The following is a 19,829-nucleotide window of genomic DNA, read 5'->3' on the forward strand; positions in this document are numbered from 1 at the left end:
GATTAAAACTCTCAAAACTTCAACGGCATTATATAAGATTAAGCATGGCGAGTTAGAGGACAAACCTCTTGACTTTTTGCATGGAGATCTTAACTCATCAGCTGAAGTCCTTAGCAGAAATGTAACATTGAATAACAAAGCAAATGAGATTGTGAGGACCAAGCAGGCTTACCTGTCATATTAAAGGTAAGTGAAAATGGTGGGTTGGCCAGTTGGTTAAAAAAAAGGGGCCCGGGCAAGAAAGTTTGAAAAACACTGGTATAGGGGACAATAATTAGGGACCATGGATTTAAGGGGCAGGTAATTTAGAAGGGGTTTAATGAAAACTTCCTCACTCAGAGGGTGGTGGGAATCTGGAGCTCATTCCTGAAAGGGTGATAGAGGCAGGAACCCTCACAGCATTTAAACGATGTAACCTACAAGGCTATGGACCAAGTTCTGGAAAATGGGATGAGAGTAGTAGATAGGTGGGCAGCACAGTAGCATTGTGGTTAGCACAATTGCTTCACAGCTCCAGGGTCCCAGGTTCGATTCCGGCTTGGGTCACTGTCTGTGCGGAGTCTGCACATCCTCCCCATGTGTGCGGGGGTTTCCTCCGGGTGCTCCGGTTTCCTCCCACAATCCAAAGATGTGCAGGTTAGGTGGATTGGCCCTGCTAAATTGTCCTTAGTGTCCAAAATTGCCCTTAGTGTTGGGTGGGGTTACTGGGTTATGGGGATACGGTGGAGGTGTTGACCTTGGGTAGGGTGCTCTTTCCAAGAGCCGGTCAAGACTCAATTGGGCCAAATGGCCTCCTTCTGCACTGTAAATTCTATGATAATCTATGAGGTGCTTGATGGTTGGTACAGACGGGCCAAAGGGCCTCTTTCTGTGCTGTAAGGGAGGGATAAAGAAATGACCAGATAGCAGAAGAAAGAACCCACTGGAAGGAACAAGGTAAACATCAGTCGATCTCAGGTCAACACTATTCATTGTGAATGAGTAAAACTATTAGTGAGGTTGGCGAGTGATGATAAGGTGATATAAATGCAAGTATGGTCTCCAGGAATAAGAAAGGAAGTAATACAAGGGAAATAATTGGGACCAGACTGCTCTCTTAAAAAAAAGCACCAATTACAACCAGTTTCCCTTAGAAGTTGCCATAGTTTGATTACAGGACAGGGAAGTGACAAGAGGCTGATAGTTGTTTCCTTGGTTGGTTTTACACCCAATGATGAACTGTTTGGAATGTTCTTCATTTTGTATCAGTTGGAGATGTATTGAAATTCGTTGCTATCGGAGGCTCTGATATCCCAGCACAGGGAGTCTGAAAGATCTTTAAGCCTTTATACAAGTAATATGAACCTCTTCAATCAAAGGGAACGCACTAAGGGACAGCACGGTGGTCAGCACTGCCACCTCATAGCACCAGGGACCCATTTTCAATTCTGGTCTCAGGTGGCTGCCTGTGCGGAGTCTGCACGCTCTCCCAGTGTCTGCATGGGTTTCCTCCGGGTGCTCCGGTTTCCTCCCGCAGTCCAAAGACATGCAGGTTAGTTGGGTTGGCCATGCTAAATTGGCACTTACTTAGTGTCCAAAAAGGTGAGGTGGGTTTACTGGGATATGGAGATAGGGTGGGGTTATGGGTCTAGGTAGTTCTATTTCCAAGGGTCGGTGCAGACTCAATTGGCCAAATGGTCTCCTTCTGCACTGTAGGAATTGTATAATTCTATCTGTGCCTGCTGCAGAAGAGACTGTCACTCAAATCCACTTCTGCAGCCACAACAGATGATGTTCAACCCAGAATTAACATACACCCCGGGTGAAGTCTATCATCTCCAGAGATGAATGGATGCCATTGTGGTATTCCATGAAGCCAGACACCTATACATTCATAGATATCCATTTTAAAGACTACTTCAAAAATGGATATGACCAGAGCAAGTGCGTGCAGGAGAAAACTATCTTTCCACCACACCTTTGCTATCCCCCAAGAGAAACAAGAAAAAAAAAATAGCTTTCCAGAATAGTTTTCACTGATTCCTACAATTCATATGACAAGTGGGCTGGATCCAAGTAACAGCTACAGCCTGATGCAATGAATAAATATCCCATTATGGAGGATTAAATGTCATTGATGATTTGCATCAACCATTGCATTTATTCACAAAGCTAAATCAGAGCCAATGAATGAAATTAACAGACTATTTAAAAATGGAAAAAAGCAACCTTCAAAAAGGGACATCGATGGTCTCACATTCTTGTTATTCTTTAACAAACAGCTAATGATTTGTTTGTAGGGAAAAAAATATCAAATGCCACAAAATGTGGAATAAAAGAAGGAATTAGGTTCTGCTGAAAATGTCCCACCCAAAATATTAATCCATTTGTTTTCTTTCGGATGTTCGCTGACTTGCCATGTTTTCCAGGAATGAACCAGAAGGCAATTGAAGCTCATCTTCCAGTGGGTTTTCTTTCTCAATGACAGCACAAGAAGAAGCAGCGAGCCTGCCATGGTTAAACTTGGAAACAACAAGACATTGCCGAGGAAAAACGCGATGCTTCCATTGTTACTAAACAGGGAATCTGGAGTAGGTAGTCACTTCACTCTATATTCAGTGCCTGACATCTTTCACCATCTCATTAGTGCTGAGTGATACCCCAGTTCACAATAGTGTCTCAACCATTTTATGGAAATTGGGCTGGTTCACTTGTAATTGCTTCAGGAAATTGGGAGCAGGTGGCAATGTTAACCGGGAAGCCAAACAGCCCATGACAGCATTAAAAAATACACAGCTGAGATGCTTAGCACTGTGTTTCGTTTGATTGAAGAGATCCATATTACTTGTATGAAGGCGAAAAGATGTTTCAGGCTCCCTATGCTGCGATATCAGAGCCTCCAATAGCAGCAAATTTGAATACATCTCCTACTGGACACAAGAACATACGAAACTGTTCATCATTGGGCGCAAGATACCAACCAAGGAAACACCTGCCTCTCTTCACTTTCCTTTTCCACAATCAAATTATGGCAACTTTTAAGGGAAACTGGTTGCAATTGGTGCTTCTTTCAGAGAGCAATCTGGTCCCACTTATTTCTCTTGTGATACTTCCTTTCTTATTCCAGGAGTCAATACTTGCATTTATATCACATTATCATCACTCTCAAACCTGACTAATAGTTTCACTCATTCACGATGAACTAGGTTAAAAGTGGAGTTCCTCTCACTCGACTGGGAACACAACAGCAATTTTGTACCCAGTAAGACTACTACCCCCAGGGCAGCACGGTGGCACAGTGGACAGCACTGTTGCCTCACAACACCGAGGTCCCAGGTTCGATCACTGTCCGTGTGGAGTTTGCACATTCTCCCAGTGTTTGCGTGGGTTTCGGCCCCACAACCCAAAGATGTGCAGGGTAGGTGGATTGGCCATGCTAAATTGCCCTTAATTGGAAAAAATAATTGGGTACTTTAAATTTATTTTTAAAAAGACTACTACCCCCAACAGAACTGGGATGATGGGTGGTAAGTGACTTGGAGGGGAAACTCCAGACGGTGGGGTTCCCAGGAATCTGCTGCTCTTGTCCTTCTAGATGGTAGTGGCCGTGGGTTTGGAAGGTGTGCCTAGGAACCTTAGATGGTACACACGGCTGCCACTGTTGGTCGGTGGTTGGGGGTTTGAATGTTTGTGGAAGGGGGAGCAATCAAGCGGGCTGCTTTGTCCTGGACGGTGTTGAGTTTCTCAAGTGTTGCTGGAGCTGAACTCATCCAGGCAAGTGGAGAGTATTCCATTACACTCCTGATGTGTCTCATTCACCCTTCTCTGGTGCTGGCTCATGGGCAGAGTAAGGTTGGTCAGAATACCAGGAGAATTCCCTGCTCGTCTTCCAATACTGCCATGGGATCCAACAGAATCAGTGAGAATAAAATGATGCACAGACCTCTGTCATGGCTCATCAGAATGCAACACTTCCTGGGTAACACTCGTGTCTTAGTTTAGCAAGCCTGGTCTTGTGGCCCCATTAGTGCTGCTTTTGAGCAGTTAAAAGAATGCCCAGGTGTGATCCTGGGAAATTCAGAGGAGAAGTGGTAGCATAATGGTATAGTCCCTAGACCAGTAATCCAAGGACCCAGGGTAATGCTCTGGGGTCCCAGGTTCAAATCCCACCATGGCAGCTGGTGAAATTGAATTAAATAAAAATAATCTAATGACGATGATCATTGTTGATTGTTGTAAATCTGGAAGGTATGAGCCCGTGAGATCCTGGAAACTTTGGATCCAAAATTGGCTTAAAGACAGAGGGGGGATTGTCGAAGGCAACTTTATGACTAGAAGCCAGTATTCAGTGGTGTACTTCAGGGATTGGTGCTAGGTCCCTTGCTGTTTGCAGTGTACATTAATGATCTAGATGTGGGGGGTGTGATCAGTAGGTTTGCAGATGACAAAAATTGTTGGTGTGGTAAACAGCGAGGAGGAAAGTCTTAGATTACAGGACTATATAGATGGGCTGGTCAGATGGGCAGAACAGTGGCAAATGGAATTAAATCCTGAAAAGTGTGAGGTGATGCATTTTGGGAGGACAACAAGGCAAGAGAATATGCAATGAACGGTAGGACGCTAATAAGTACAGAGGACCAGGGTAACCTTGGGCTGCATGTGCAAAGATCTCTAAAGGCAGCAGGACAGGTAGATAAAGTGGTTGAGACATATGGAATTACTGCCTTTCTTAGCTGGGTCATAGAATACAAGAGCAGGGAGGTTATGATGGAACTGTATTGAAAGCTCATTAGGCCACAGCTAGAGTAGTCTGCGCAGTTTTGGTCACCACACTATAGGAAGGAAGTGATTGCACTAGAGTGTGCAGAGATTCACCAGGATGTTGCCTAGGCTTGAGCCTTTCAGCTATGGAGAAAGACTGGTTAGAACATTACAGAGCAGTACAGGCCCCTCGGCCCTCAATGTTGCGCCGACCTGTGAAACCAATCTAAAGCCCATCTACACTATTCCCTTATCATCCATATGTTTATCCAATGACCATTTAAATGCCCTTAATGTTGGCGAGTCCACTACTGTTGCAGGCAGGGCATTCCACGTCCTTACTACTCTCCGAGTAAAGAAACTACTTCTGACATCTGTCCTATATCTATCTTCCCTCAATTTAAAGCTATGTCCCCTCATGCTAGACATCACCATCCGAGGAAAAAGGCTCTCACTGTCCACCCTATCCAATCCTCTGATCATCTTGTATGCCTCAATTAAGTCACCTCTTAACCTTCTTCTCTCTAATGAAAACAGCCTCAAGTTCCTCAGCCTTCCCTCATAAGATCTTCCCTCCATACCAGGCAACATCCTGGTAAATCTCCTCTGCACCCTTTCCAATGCTTCCACATTCTTCCTATAATGCAGCGACCAGAATTGCACGCAATACTCCAAATGCGGCCGCACCAGAGTTTTGTACAGCTGCAACATGACCTCATGGCTCCAAAACTCAATCCCTCTACCAATAAAAGCTAACACACCATACGCCTTCTTAACAACCCTATCAACTTGGGTGGCAACTTTCAGGGATCTATGTGCAAGGACACCGAAATCTCTCTGCTCATCCACACTACCAAGAATCTTACCATTTGCCCAGTACTCTGTATTCCTGTTACTCCTTCCAAAATGAATCACCTCACACTTTTCTGCATTAGATTAGGCATGGCTTTTTCCTTTGAGCAGAGAAGGCAGAGGGGGACCTGATTGAGGTGCATAAAATTATGAGGGACATAGATAGGTGGATAGGAAGAAGCTTTTCCCCTTAATAGAGGGGTTAATAGCCACAGGGCACAGATTTACGGTAAGGGGCGGGAGATTTAGAGGGGATTTGAGGGAAAGCTTTTTGACTTAAGAGGATGATAGGAATCTGGAACTCAACTGCCTGAAACGGTGGTAGAGGAAGGAAACCTCACACCATTTAAGCATTTAGGTGAGCACTTGAACCTCCATAGCATAGCTACAAATCAAGTGCTGGAAAATGATGCTTTATAGCCAACACAGACATGATGGGCTGAAGGGCCTCTTTCTGTGCTGTAAAGCTCGACGACTCCCTTCTTTGCCTTCCCAGAAAGTAGGTTAGGCATTTCTCAGAGGCAAAGTTATCAATACCACATAGTTACGTCAAACTTTGCAAATCCACTTTTGTGATGAATGTAGGAAATGGTTATATATTTTATTTTATATTTTGTTGTAATAATGTTATTAAAAACCCTGGATTCAAACACATACAACCAGTATGCCTGAAGCTGTAATTCAGCTGTCATAAAAGTGAGGCAATCAATTCCCTGGGGTGTAGATAATTTATGAGGGAGTGGCCTTTAGTCCTAGCAGAGCAGGTCATGGGAGCATCTTCGTGAGATACAGATGATGTAATCAATGGGAGGAGCCAAGTCTGTAGTTTGGGGCAGTTTTATTATAGGATTTGAATCTGACAAGACAGAAGGATTTTCAGGTTGTTCCTGCATGTCCAGGAGAGGTGGAGAGACCGAATCATAGGAACAATTCAACCACCCAGTTATTACTTAACAGCACAAGAAATATTGAAAAGGCTGGCAATCTTCAGCTATAGACATCTACGAGGAAATGTAGAAGTCCTACCACAAGACAGGGTCCCTGCAAGCTTGCTGTCTGTCACCACAATCAATAATATAGAGACACAATCCTTTGGTTTTTTTTCCTTTACTAAAAGGTACAAATCAGTTACACAAGTAGAACAAGCTGAATGTGTACCAGAAAACAGCAAGACACAAGGAGAAATGCCACTCTTTTGTTTTACCAAAGTAACGTCAGTGACTAGTCTCGACGATGCATCTCAAGTAATCAACCTGACAAGTCAGCAAACTGTTCCCAGTCTCCGCTTCCTCTCCATGCTAGAAATGCCTGCTCCAGGCCAAATACCAATGGGTAGAGTCTGGGCAGTGGGCACAGGAGACTTCATCATTTTTCCTGTAGGAAGAAGCTAGAGTCTCTACCAACGTCAGTGCCACTTGTCTCCTGACAGAAAACAAAAATATCAGCAAAGTAGATGATGGTCAGTTTTCCCAATGTATTGCAAGGCCAATATTCCAATGAAGTATCAAAGTCCTCAACAATTCCATTCAGTTCTTTCCTGTGCAATAAGGTGTCAAGTTAACTTTAGTACTATTACATTGCCAGGGAAACCTCTCTATATCTATATTCAGCGCCTGATTATAATTAGACACGTCCTTTAAATTAAAATGGTAGGTAAAACACACCTCTCTCCATCATGTTCCAGGGTCACAAGTCATCATCTTTTACCAGATTTCCCTTACTTTCCTGCTATCAGTGTACATTATTTCTTTCTTTCCTGTTATTTGTTCCTTACAGAATATTGCTTTACAGGAATCTGGGTGATCGTGTTCATGAATCATAAAAGGTCAACCACAGCAAAGAATTAGGAAGGCAAATGGAATATTGATCTTAATTGCGAGGAGGATGGGTTATAAAAGAAGCATCGCCTTGCTACAATTGTACAGGGCATTGGTGAGACCTCATCTGGGGAACTGTTTTCATTTTGGTTCTCCTTACTTAAGGATAGATATATTTGCATTGGAAGCAGATCAGAGAAAGCTCATCAGGATTCCTGGGATGAACGGCTCAAATTACCAGGAAAGATTGAGGAGTTTGGGCCTATACTCATTGGAGTTTAGAAGAATGGGAGGTAATCTTATTGAAACACCAGATTCTGAGGGAGCTTGACAGGGTAGATGAGCAGATGTGTCCTCTTGTGGAAGAATCTAGCACAAGCGGGCACAGCTGTAGACTAACAGGCCACCCGTTTATGATGGAGTGGGGAAGGAATTTAGGGTTTTTTAGACTTTGGAATTCGCTTCTATGGCGAGCAGAGGACGCTGGGTCATTGAATGCATTCAAAGCTGAGTTGGACAGATTGACAAGGGGCCAAGGGTTCTGGGAGCCAACATGAAAACGGAGTTAAGGGCACAATCCGATATGATCTTACTGAACAGCAGGGCAGTCGAAATAGGCCAAATAGCCTGCCCCGGCTCCTATTTCTGATGATCTGACGTCCCATTAAAACCTCCTTGTGTAATTTTATCATTCCTGACTTGCACCCTGTCACAGACTATCCGTTGTTTTTTCTTCACCTGCCGCATCTTCCCTTTACCCCAGCTCAGCATGCTACTCTGCTACTAAGTGCAGGCGGAAATGTCAACTATTTCTCCACAGATGCTGCCAGGCCTGCTGAATGTGGTCTAGCATTTTCTTTTTTTTTTTTTTTTTTCCAGATTTTCCAGCATCCATAGCCTTTTGTTTTCCTGAGCCCATTCAACCCTACCAGCAAGACAATCCAAATTGCGCCCTTGGGAAACCAGAAAGAGCGGAATACTCCATTGCCACATGTGCACTGTTTTCAAACGCCCTAAGATTCTTCTTTCCTCCCATTTCCTCCAATGATTCATATCAGGGTGTGGTTGCTCTGTGATTCATCCAAATAACCATTGTGCCTGCGGGAGCCCATCTGCACTTTTCCTTATGGTTTTTACCACTCACTTCCTAAACTCGTCACAACGCAACATTGGTGAACGGCAGCAACAGTTGGCAGAATTCCAACAACATTTGAAAACCCTTCACACATGGGATGAAGACTATGAAAACCCAAAACAAATATTTGGAGCTGGAGTTAAATGGGATATTTTCAGACTGAACCAATTGCAGGACAGATGTTGAACTATTTTCTTTACATGATTAGACGATTTTTTAAAAATACAACAGCCAGCATTTGTTGCCCATCCCTAAATACCCTGGAGAAGGTGGTGGGGGCAGTGGATCATTAGTCCAGACTTGTCGATTAATATTCAGTAATATAACTACTCTGCTGCCCTAATCCCATTTATCACAAGTGACAGCAATCTAGATGCAATCACTTGGGGGGGTTTGTGCTGTCCAATGCACCAAAGGTCAGGTCTCTCTTCCAAGGTGCATGTTCAAACATAGGTTACCAGTGACAATCAGCTGAATAGGCAGCCTCCGCCGTAAAGTAATCACATTAACGCACAGGAATAGACACACCATTTTATAGCAAAATTACCAACATCTTGGGCAGGATTCTCTTGTCCCCCAGACGTGCATTTCTCGGCAGCACCTTCATTCTCTCTTCCCGACACTTGTCAATGAGATTGCTCATTGAAGCCACCACACGCCGGGGGAAGCCCGTAGGTGGGGGTGCGCTGCCAGTGAGAAAAGAGAATTGCAAAGGCTGGAGAATTCCAGTCCACATCTACTTTCACCTTTTCTTTGTCACCACCATTTAACCTGGTGTTAGCCACCAGTCCCGTGTGGAAAATTGGAAAATGTGGCTGATTGCAATTTATTTTGTTTGTTTCTCTTTGCATACCTAGTGGTGCACACAGCAAACTTTTGTCCGTTCCTATAGGGAGGTTTTACCTGGAACAGGTCGCTAGTCTGTTGCCAGGGGCTTATAGCTCGAGGGGCGGGGGAGGGCTGGGGGAGCTGCTCCACACCAAGCGTGGCTGACCAGGAGTCTCTCCCGCTCTTACCCCCAGCCACTGGCACATTTGGAAGGATGTTGCAGGTTGACACACTCAACCGGTTTTGGCCGCACCTTCCATGGCTATCAAGTCCTGCGGTGGGACTTGAACCCAGAGCTTCTGGCTCAGAGGCAAAGACTCTACCCACCTTGCTAATTGCATTTTTGATTAGCAACTTTGAAATGAGTAAGTGGACTCCTTGTTGAGCATCTGAACTCAATACTTATATTTGCACAGTCAGCTTTCCGAGTTGTGTTTGTTCGTAAAGTGGCAAGATGGAAAGCAGAGATTGTGCCTGTTTCGTGATTTACGTCATTGCTTACAGAATGGCAGAAAAGGTTGTTAAATGTCTACAGATGTGAAGCACACGTGTGCGCGAAGGGTTCTCAATTACAAGTAATGCATATGGCTAAATATGAGTCACCATCGTCACACTAACTCATCAATGATTTATTTTGAACCTCACTTAAATTCTCAAAAGAATCCAATCGCCATGTGTACACTTCCGTGCATATTTTACATGTCAGGAAGAGTTTTAAAGACTGGTTTCAGTTCAAATTATTGGCAAATCTTCAACCAAAGAAGTGTAATTTAATTTTAAAGGAACTGAGAAGCTTGATTTTTTTTTAAATGTATTCTTTCATGGGATGCGCGTGCTAACAAGGTCAGCATTCATTGGCCATCCCCAATTGCCCTTGAACCGACTGGCTCGCTAGGCCATTTCGAAGGATAGTTAAGAGTCAACTACATTGCTGTGGTCTGGAGTCACATGTGGGCCAGATCAAGGAAGGACAGCAGGTTTCCTTCCCTATAAAGGATATTAGTGAATCAGACATGTTTTTACAGCAATCTATGTTGACTTCATGGTCACCGTTATCACCACTTGCTTCAAATTCAGATTTTAGACTAATAGAATTCCTACAGTACAGAAGGAGGCCATTCAGCCCGTCGAATCTCCAACAAACTTCTGAAAGAGCACTCTATGTAGTTCCACTCCCCACTCTATCCCCATAAGCCCATCAAACCTGCACATCTTTGGACACTAAGGGGCAATGTAACATGGCCAATCCACCTAACCTACACATATTTAGACTCTGGGAGGAAACCCATGCAGACAAGGGGAGAAAGTGCAAACTCCACACAAGTCACCCAAGGCCAGAAATGAACCTGGGTCCATGGCATTGTGAGGCACCAGTGCTAACCACTGTGCCACCATGCCACCCCATGAATAAATTTAAATTCCACCATCTGCCATTTGAACCCATGCCTTCACAACATTAAATAAAAGCAAATTACTACAGATGCTGGAAACGGAAACCAAAGAGAAAATACTGGAAAATCTCAGCAGGTCTGGCAGCATCTGTAGGGAGAGAAACGAGCTAACGCCTCGAGTCCAGATAACCCTTTGTCAAAGCTTAGGCAAGAGCTTTGACAAAGGGGCACCTGGACTCGAAACATTAGCTCTTTTCTCTCCCTACAGATGCTGCCAGACCTGCTGAGATTTTCCAGCATTTTCTCTTTGCCTTCACAACATTAGCCTGGGTCTCTGGATCACTACATTACCACTATGTCACCATCTCTCCATAAATTTTAAATTGCATATCGTGATACCTGAATGCATCTTAAAATTATTGCTTTAGATTGTTCCAAAAAAAAAAAAAAAGTAAGTTGCCAAATTCTACTGAATCCAATTGGTACTTCTTTCAAATCAATTTTCATTGCCTGGGTGATCAGAAATGTTAGTTATGAGAAACCAGAGGATAGGAACTTATGACAAAGGCTGACAAGTCCCCTGGACTTGGAAAGCTTGCATCCTAATGTCTTAAAAAAGAGAGAGGCTGCAGGGATAGTGGATGCATTGCTTGTAATCTTCCAAAATTATCTAGATTTAGAAAGGCTCCAGACTGGTAAACAGCAAATGTAAAGCCTCTATTAAGAAAGGAGGGAGGGAATGGTGGGAGGCCGGGGTCAGCAGGAGTCAGCGGACTTACGGGAGTGTCACGGGAGGGAGAGGGACCAGCGCCTGCTGTGGTGCCTCGATGTGGGACTGTTGGCGGATGAGGAGGTGTGCGGGCAGGTTCTGGGGTGTATTGAAAGATACTTGGAGGCCAACGACAACGGGGAGGTGCAGGTGGGGGTAGTCTGGGAGGTGTTGAAGGCGGTGGTCAGGGGAGAGCTAATCTCCATTAGGGCCCACAGGGAGAAGAGAGAGGGGAGGGAAACGGAGAGGCTAGGGGGGAGATTTTAAGAGTGGACAGGAGGTATGCAGAGGGCCCCTGAGGAGGGGCTACTTAGGGAGCGACAGAACCTCCAGATGGAATTCGACCTGTTGACCACGGGGAAAGCAGAGGCACAGTGGAGGAAAGCGCAGAAGGTGGCGTATGAGTATGGGGAGAAGGCGAGTCGGATGCTGGCACACCAGCTTCGTAAGAGGGAGGCAGCGAGGGAAATTGGTGGAGTCAAGGATAGAGGGGGGAATATGGTGCGGAGTGCAGTGAGAATAAACAAGGTATTTAGGGACTTCTATGGGGATCTGTACAGGTCTGAGCCCCCAGCGGGGGAGGAGGGGATGCGACGATCCCTGGATCAGCTGAGGTTCCCGAGGGTGGAGGAGGAGGAGGCTGGTTTGGGGGCGCCGATTGGGCTGGAGGAGCTGGTTAAAGGATTGGGGAGCATGCAGGCAGGGAAAGCCCCGGGGCCGGATGGGTTCCCGGTTGAATTTTACAGGAAATACGTGGACCTGCTGGGCCCGTTGCTAGTGAGGACTTTCAATAAGGCGAGGGAGGGGGGACCTTGTCCCTGACAATGTCCAGGGCGCTGATTTCTTTGATCTTGATGCGGGACAGGGATCCATTTCAATGTGGGTTGTATAGACCGATCTCACTCCTCAATGTTGACACTAAGTTGCTGGCGAAGGTGCTGGATACAAGAATTGAGGACTGTGTCCCGGGGGTGATTCATGAGGACCAGTCGGGAGTTGTGAAGGGTAGGCAGCTAAATACAAATGTGCGGAGGCTCCTCAATGTGATTATGATGCCCTCGGTGGAGGGGGAAGCGGAGGTAGTGGCAGCTATGGACACTGAGAAGGCCTTTGATCGGGTGGAGTGGGAGTATCTTTGGGAAGTGTTGCGGAGGTTTGGGTTCGGGGAGGGGTTCATCAGTTGGGTCAGGCTGCTATATAGAGCCCCGGTGTTGAGTGTGGCTACGAACCAGCGGAGGTCGGAGTACTTTTGGCTGTACCGGGGGATGAGGCAGGGGTGCCCCTTATCCCCCTTGTTGTTTGCACTGGCAATTGAGCCGCTGGCCATGGCACTGAGGGAGTCCATGAAATGGAGGGGATTGGTCCGGGGGGGGGGGGGGGGGGGTGAGAAACACCGGGTGTCGTTGTATGCCGATGACCTGTTGTTGTATGTTGCGGATCCAGTGGAGGGGATGGTGGAGGTCATGCGAACCCTTCGGGAGTTTGGGGACTTTTCGGGGTATAAACTCAATGTAGGGAAGAGTGAGCTCTTTGTGGTGCATTCAGGGGACCAGGGAAGGAGGATAGACGAGCTACCGCTGAAGAGGGCGGAAAGGAGCTTTCGGTACCTGGGGATCCAGGTGGCTAGGAGTTGGGGGGCCCTGCACAAGCTCAATTTGACGCGGTTGGTGGAGCAGATGGAGGAGGATTTTAAAAGATGGGATATGCTGCCAATCTCACTGGCGGGTAGGGTGCAGTCGGTCAAAATGACGATCCTCCCAAGGTTTCTCTTTGTGTTCCAGTGCCTTCCCATTTTGATCTCCAAGGCCTTTTTCAAACGGGTAAGCAGGAGCATCATGGGATTTGTGTGGGCGAATAAGACCCCGAGGGTGAAGAGTGTGTTTCTGGAGCGTAGCAAAGACGGGGGGGGGGGGGGGGGGGGGGTGGCGCTGCCGAATGTGTGTGGCTATTATTGGGCAGCCAATGTGGCAATGATCCGTAAGTGGGTAATGGAGGGAAAGGGGGCGGCGTGGAAGAGTCTAGAGATGGCGTCCTGTGTGGGCACGAGCCTGAGGGCGCTGGTGACGGCACCGCTGCCGCTCTCGCCGACAAGGTACACCACGAGTCCGGTGGTGGCGGCGACGCTGAAGATCTGGGGGCAATGGAGGCGACACAGGGGCGAGGTGGGAGCCTCGGTTTGGTCCCCAATTCGGGAGAACCATCGGTTCGTCCCGGGAAGGATGGATGGGGGGTTTTGGAGCTGGCATCGGGCAGGGATTAGAAGAATGGGGGACCTGTTCATCGATGGGACGTTTGCGAGCCTAGGGGCGCTGGAGGAGAAGCTTGGGCGACCCATTGGGAAATGCTTTCAGGTACATGCAAGTGAGGGCGTTTGTGAGGCGGCAGGTGAGGGAATTCCCATTGCTTCCAGCCAGTGGGATTCGGGACAGGGTGATTTTGGGTGTATGGGTTGGAGAAGGCAAGGTTTCGGTGATTTACCAGGAGCTGAAGGAAGAGGAGGAGGCCTCGGTGGAGGAGTTAAAGGGCAAGTGATAGGAGGAGCTCGGTGAGGAGATAGACGAGGGTCTGTGGGCTGATGCCCTGAGTAGGGTTAATTCTTCCTCCGCTTGCGCCAGGCTCAGCCTAATACAGTTCAAAGTTACTCACAGAGCGCATATGACAGGGGCGAGGTTGAGTAGGTTCTTTGGGGTGGAGGACAGATGTGGGAGGTGCTTGGGGAGCCCGGCAAATCACGTCCATATGTTCTGGTCGTGCCCGGCACTGGATGGGTTTTGGAGCGGTTTTGCGAGGACTATGTCCAAGGTGGTGAACGCCCGGGTCAAGCTGAGCTGGGGGGTAGCATTATTTGGGGTATCGGACAAGCCGGGAGTGCAGGAGGCAAAAGAGGCCAGTATTCTGGCCTTTGCGTCCCTGGTAGCCCGGCAGAGGATTTTGCTACTGTGGAAAGATGCGAAGCCCCCAAGTGTGGAAGCTTGGATCAATGACATGGCAGGGTTCATCAAGCTAGAGGGGATAAAGTTTGCCTTGCGAGGGTCTGTGCAAGGGTTCCTCAGGCAGTGGCAATCGTTCCTAGACTATCTCGTGGAGGGTTAGGAGGAGGTCAACAGCAGCATCAGCCCAGGGGCGGGGGGGGCGGTTCTTTTGGGGTGGCGTTTGGGTGAAGGTGTTTTTTTATTCCCCTATTTGTGTTTTTAAATGTTACTTGGGGGTTATTGTATATGGGGGAAATCCAATGTATAATTTTGGATTGTTGTGTTCTTGTTTCTTTCTTCTTGTTGGGGGGGGGGGTTGTTGAAAATTTGTTGAAAAATTTGAATAAATATTTTTTTTTTTTTTTTTTTTTTAAAAGGAGGGAAAGGAAAGCAGGAAACTATAGGCCAGTTAGCCTAACAATTGTCATTGGAAAATTGTTGGAACCCATTAAAGAGGTAGAAGCAGGACATTAAGAAAATCACACTTCACTTAAATGGAGTAAACTTGATTTTATGAACGGGAAATAGTGTTTAAAGTTCTTTCAGGATGTAAGTAGGGGGGATAAAGGGAAACCAGTGGATGTGGTCTATTTAGATTTCCAAAAGGCATCCAATAAATTGCCACATAATAGATCACACGAGCTCACGGTACTGGGGTAATATATTAGTATGGATAAAGGATTGGCTAACAGGAAAGAGAGTCATGATAAGTGGATCAATTGAAGGCTGTCACAATGCAATTAGTGGAGTTCCAGTGATCAGTGCTGGTATTGGTCTTCAGTTTTTACATAAAATCTGCTCAACCAGGATGTCAGATAAGCAGTCTGATAACAGTGGCAGAGTCGAGAGAGAGGTGGTCGTGGGGTCAAGCTGGGCACTATCAGTGTACATGTGAAAACTGACACAATGTTGTCCGACTATGTTACTAAGCGGTAGGATTAGATGAAAAATAGAAAGGGATCAAGGGGAGATCTTTGGGTAATATCAGAGGTAATGGCGTGTGAGCAGGAAGAGATGCCATTGCATGGGCAGCACGGTTGCACAGTGGTTAGCACTGTTGCTTCACAGCACCAGGGACCAGTGTTCAATTCCCGGCTTGGGTTACTGTCTGTGCGGAGTCTGTACATTCTCCTGGTGTCTGCATGGGTTTCCTCCCACAAAGTCCCATAAGACGTGCTTGTTAGGTGAATTAGACATTCTGAATTCTCCCTCTGAATGTGGCGACTCGGGGATTTTCACAGAAACTTAATTGCCGTGTTAATTTAGGCCTACTTGCGACACTAATAAAGATTATTATTATTAATGTGATTATCTGGCTGCAATTAGATAGGCAAGAATGGAATCGGGTGAGAGCAGTCCCACCTAGCTGGGCAACAGTGGAGAGGCCTTTGAGGAGGATGGTGTGGTCAATCATATTAAAGATTGCAGACAAGTTGCAAGGTTTAGGATGGGTCATTTACCGTTGTCATGGTTACATGGGATGTCATTGTGACTTTGATGACCGCCATTTTAACTGTGGGACAGAGCGGAAAGGGATTGACGGGATTCAAGCATGGAGTTCGGGCAGCAACGGCCAGAGATTCGGGAAGCACCAACACATTCAAGAACTTGAGTGGAAAGAGAGGTTGGAGATGGGGCAAGGATGAAGGGGGTAAAAGGTTTGTTTTCAGAGAGGAAAATGGTGTGGACAGATTTGAAGGAAGGGGGGGGGGGGAGAAACAATAACAGGGAAAGCAACCCTTAAAATATCAGACAACGTGGGAGCCAAAAAGGGAAGTTGGGTGGTCAGCAGTTCAATTGGAAAAAAGATGGGGTGAGGTGGTGGTAACAGCGCAAATTCCAGTTTGTAATCCCAGAGACTTCATTAGTGTCCATTTGATGGTGTGTCGTGTCTAATTAGACAGAGCTGAGGACCTACATGCTATCACTGGAAACTGCAGAGTTTCCAAAGGCCTCTCCAGTTAATAATGACACATTGGAAAAGACAAGGCAATTGCCGAAAGGTCTGCACTATAATAACAGAAAAAACAAACATGCAAGATGGCACGGTGATCCCCCCTGCTGCCTCACAGCACCAGGGCCCTAGGTTCAATTCCGGCCTCGGGTGACTGTCAGTATGGAGTTTGCACTTTCTTCCCGTGTCTGCCTGGGTTTCCTCTGGGTGCTCCGCTTTCCTCCCACAACCCAAAGATGTGTAGGTTAGGTGGGGTTGTGGAGATAGGGTGGGGAGTAGGCTTAGGTCAAGTGCTCTTTCAGATGGTTGGTACAGATTCAATGGGCCAAATAGTTGGTGAGACAGTGGCATAGTGGTAATGTCACTAAACTAGTAACCAGGAGGCTGAGACTGGTTCACTGGCAACATGGGTTCAAATCCCAAGGCAGCGGGTGGAATTTAAATTAATTTAATAAATCTGGAATCGAAAACTAGCCCCAGTAATGGCGACCATGAAACTACCATCGATTGTTGTAAAAACACAAACCTATCTGGTTCACCAATGGCCTTTAGGGAAGGAAATCTGCCATCCTTACCTGGTCTGGCCTACATGTGACTCCAGACTCACACCGTGTGGTTGACTCTTAACTGCCCGTAGTTCAAGGGCAATTAGTGATGGGCATCAAATGTTGGCCATGCCAGTGACACCCACATCTCAAGAAAGAAAAGGAAATCAAGGGTAGCACAGTGGTTAGCACAGTTGCTTCACAACTCCAGGATCCCAGGTTCGATTCCCGGCTTGGGTCACTGTCTGTGTGGAGTCTGATGGTTCTCCCCATGTCTGCGTGGGTTTCCTCCGGCTGCTCCGGTTTCCTCCCACAGTCCAAAGATGTGCAGGTTAGGTGGATTGGCCATATTAAAATTGCCCTTGTGTATCAAAAAGGTTGGGTGGGGTTGCTGGGTTACAGGGATAGGTAGGGTGCTCTTTGCAGGGACCGGTGCAGACCCGGTGGGCCGAATGGCCTCCTTATGCACCTTATTCTATGATTCAATGCCTCCTACTGCACTGAAGGGATTCTACGATTCTAATATTCAGATAAAGTCTGCACTGGTAATTCGACAAAGGCAGTCAGAAATCTGTCACTATTCAAAATCTCCTACCACCGCTCTCTCTCCCCCCCCCCCCCCCCCACCACCACCACCACCACCCCCACCACACCAACCAACCCAGTGCAAAAAAGTCAAGGATTCGTCAGTTTCAAACCTCTAGACTCAAACTCAAGTCGGTTGGACATTCTGGGATGGGACAGGCGGCTGGTGCGAAGTGAAAACTGGTTTGGGTTCTGCAGCCTCCCGTACCAGCCCCTCCGAACAGGCGCCGGAATGTGGCGACTAGGGGCTTTTCACAGTAACTTAATTTGAAGCCTACTTGTGACAATAAGCGATTTTCATTTCAGCCACACCCATCCACGTGCTGAATAAGGCTGGACCACACCCACAAAATCCTCTTCTTTTAACTTGGATGTCAAGCAAAGGATACGGCAATAAAATTGCAGAAGTAAAATAGCTGAGACATTGTAAATACAGCAGGAGAGAGAGAGAGGAGTGTACAGGGGTTGGGGAACATTCACTGATTCACAAATGGGATGGTAGTGCAGATGGTCTGACCGCTGCTGTGTTCGAGAAGATAAATAACATGCATCATATCGGTAATAAGCGAACACAGCATCAGAATCATCCACTTTAGCATTTTTTTTTACCCAGTTGGAATATATTCAGTCTATTGTCATTTCGTATTGAATGGCTTCGTTTTTTTTGCCCCAAGGCTGAAAAGTCGATGACAGTACAGAAAGCAGTACGAATGCGGCCTTAGGGACAGGGGGGGGGGGGGGGGCGTTAACGGACATAACCTAACAATACAGAGGCGAGGCGGAAGGAACAAATGCTGCAATAAAGGCATTGGCATACAGAGCAAAGACTGCGGCACTCCTAACGCCCGGAAAATGGACACGCGTCTTCAGTGCTGCCTCCATTGGGAAAGGCCAGCGTGCAGCCGGCCACAAGCCAGTGAGCCACAACTGCCCCCCACCCACCCCGGGGGGAGGACCATCTCTCCACGTTTGCTAGATTTCCTGAGGAATTAGGATGCCTGCAGCGTGGCACTGGCAGAATCTTCTCGAATTGCTGCCTCTCAGAATCGCTTTGTTCCCTGGATTGAAGCAGATACAGGCTCCCCGGGAGCAGACAGCATTAACATTCCTGAGGTTTGGGAAGGGTGTGTGTGAGAGAGAGAGAGAGACAGTCCTCGCCCCTCATTCCCCCTTACTCCCGTTATTTTTTTGCGAGCCGACACAGAACCTTTTGGTGGGAGGGAGAAAGAAAAAAAAATAGGGCTTTACATAGATTCGAGTGAGGGTCCCTCAGAAAGAAAGCGGGAGGGATGTCAATTTCAGCCTGATGTCAATTTCCAGCTGCCTAAACCACACCCGGTTGGGGGGGGGGGGGGGGGGAGAGAAAATGACCTTAAGACAGATATTACCCAAAAAAGCCAGTCCAATAGGGGGTTACAGTAAGGAAATTTATTCATCCTGCTACATTTTAGCTGACACCGCGGGAAGGAAGAGACTGGATCGATTGGAGCCACAGAAGACAGCTAAGGGCTGGGCGAGAAATTGCTCTCCAAAAGGCACCGCCCAACATTCAACCCGGGGTTTATCCGCATAGTTATTTTCTTGTCGGCTTGAAAATGACAGCCAATAATGTCACCTGTAAGATCTCAGATGCAAAAGGAATTGACCCAGACATTCACTTCACAGTTCAACCACCGCCGCCTTCATACACGCAAGGACTTAGATATTACAGATCAATCCGTCGAGTCATGAATCAAGGGGCTCAAATTAAGCATCCTTAGTAAAATTATTCTCTTTCGCTGCCCCCACGCTTTAAGGATTTCTTTTTAAAAGACCCGAATCAGCCACCGTGGGGCCTGGAACGAAATTTTAAATGCCAAACAATGCGCTCATCCATTCATTGGAAACAGGTTAATGGCTTTGCGGCATCGCCCAGTGAAGGAGATGTATCTTGAGTCAGAGAGGGAGAAGGGATGGGAAATGGGGAGGGAGGGAAGGAATAAGCATAGGGTGTGGAGGTAAAGAAATGAATGTGGAGGGCGGTGGAAGTAAGCCACAAAGAACATACCGACTTCATTGCTGCTGCCATATCATCGTATCGTTCGGCTTGCTCAGCCAGCCTGGCTTTCTGCACTAGCTGCTCGCGGTCTACCATTGTGATTTTTTTTTTTCTTTGCTAACTGTGTGTAGTGTACACAATGTCTACAATCTGGCGCTGGCCTCTGCAAACGTTGCTTTATTCCTGCAGCAGCGCCTGTGTCG

General features: G+C 46.8%; 1 protein-coding gene across 1 annotated transcript in view; it reads right to left on the minus strand.

The window, feature by feature from the left end:
• LOC140386669 (14-3-3 protein gamma) overlaps nucleotides 1–19,823 on the minus strand; it is a 78,551-nt gene extending 58,728 nt beyond the window's left edge. The window contains exon 1 of the mRNA XM_072469208.1: nucleotides 19,636–19,823. Coding sequence (XP_072325309.1) covers nucleotides 19,636–19,722 — 87 coding nt within the window. The 5' untranslated portion in view covers nucleotides 19,723–19,823. The remainder of the gene's footprint in view (nucleotides 1–19,635) is intronic.
• Between the last annotated feature and the right edge of the window lie 6 nt (nucleotides 19,824–19,829).

The sequence above is a fragment of the Scyliorhinus torazame genome, chromosome 12, assembly GCF_047496885.1.
Source record: "Scyliorhinus torazame isolate Kashiwa2021f chromosome 12, sScyTor2.1, whole genome shotgun sequence".
In the NCBI taxonomy this organism is placed as follows: Eukaryota; Metazoa; Chordata; class Chondrichthyes; order Carcharhiniformes; family Scyliorhinidae; genus Scyliorhinus; species Scyliorhinus torazame.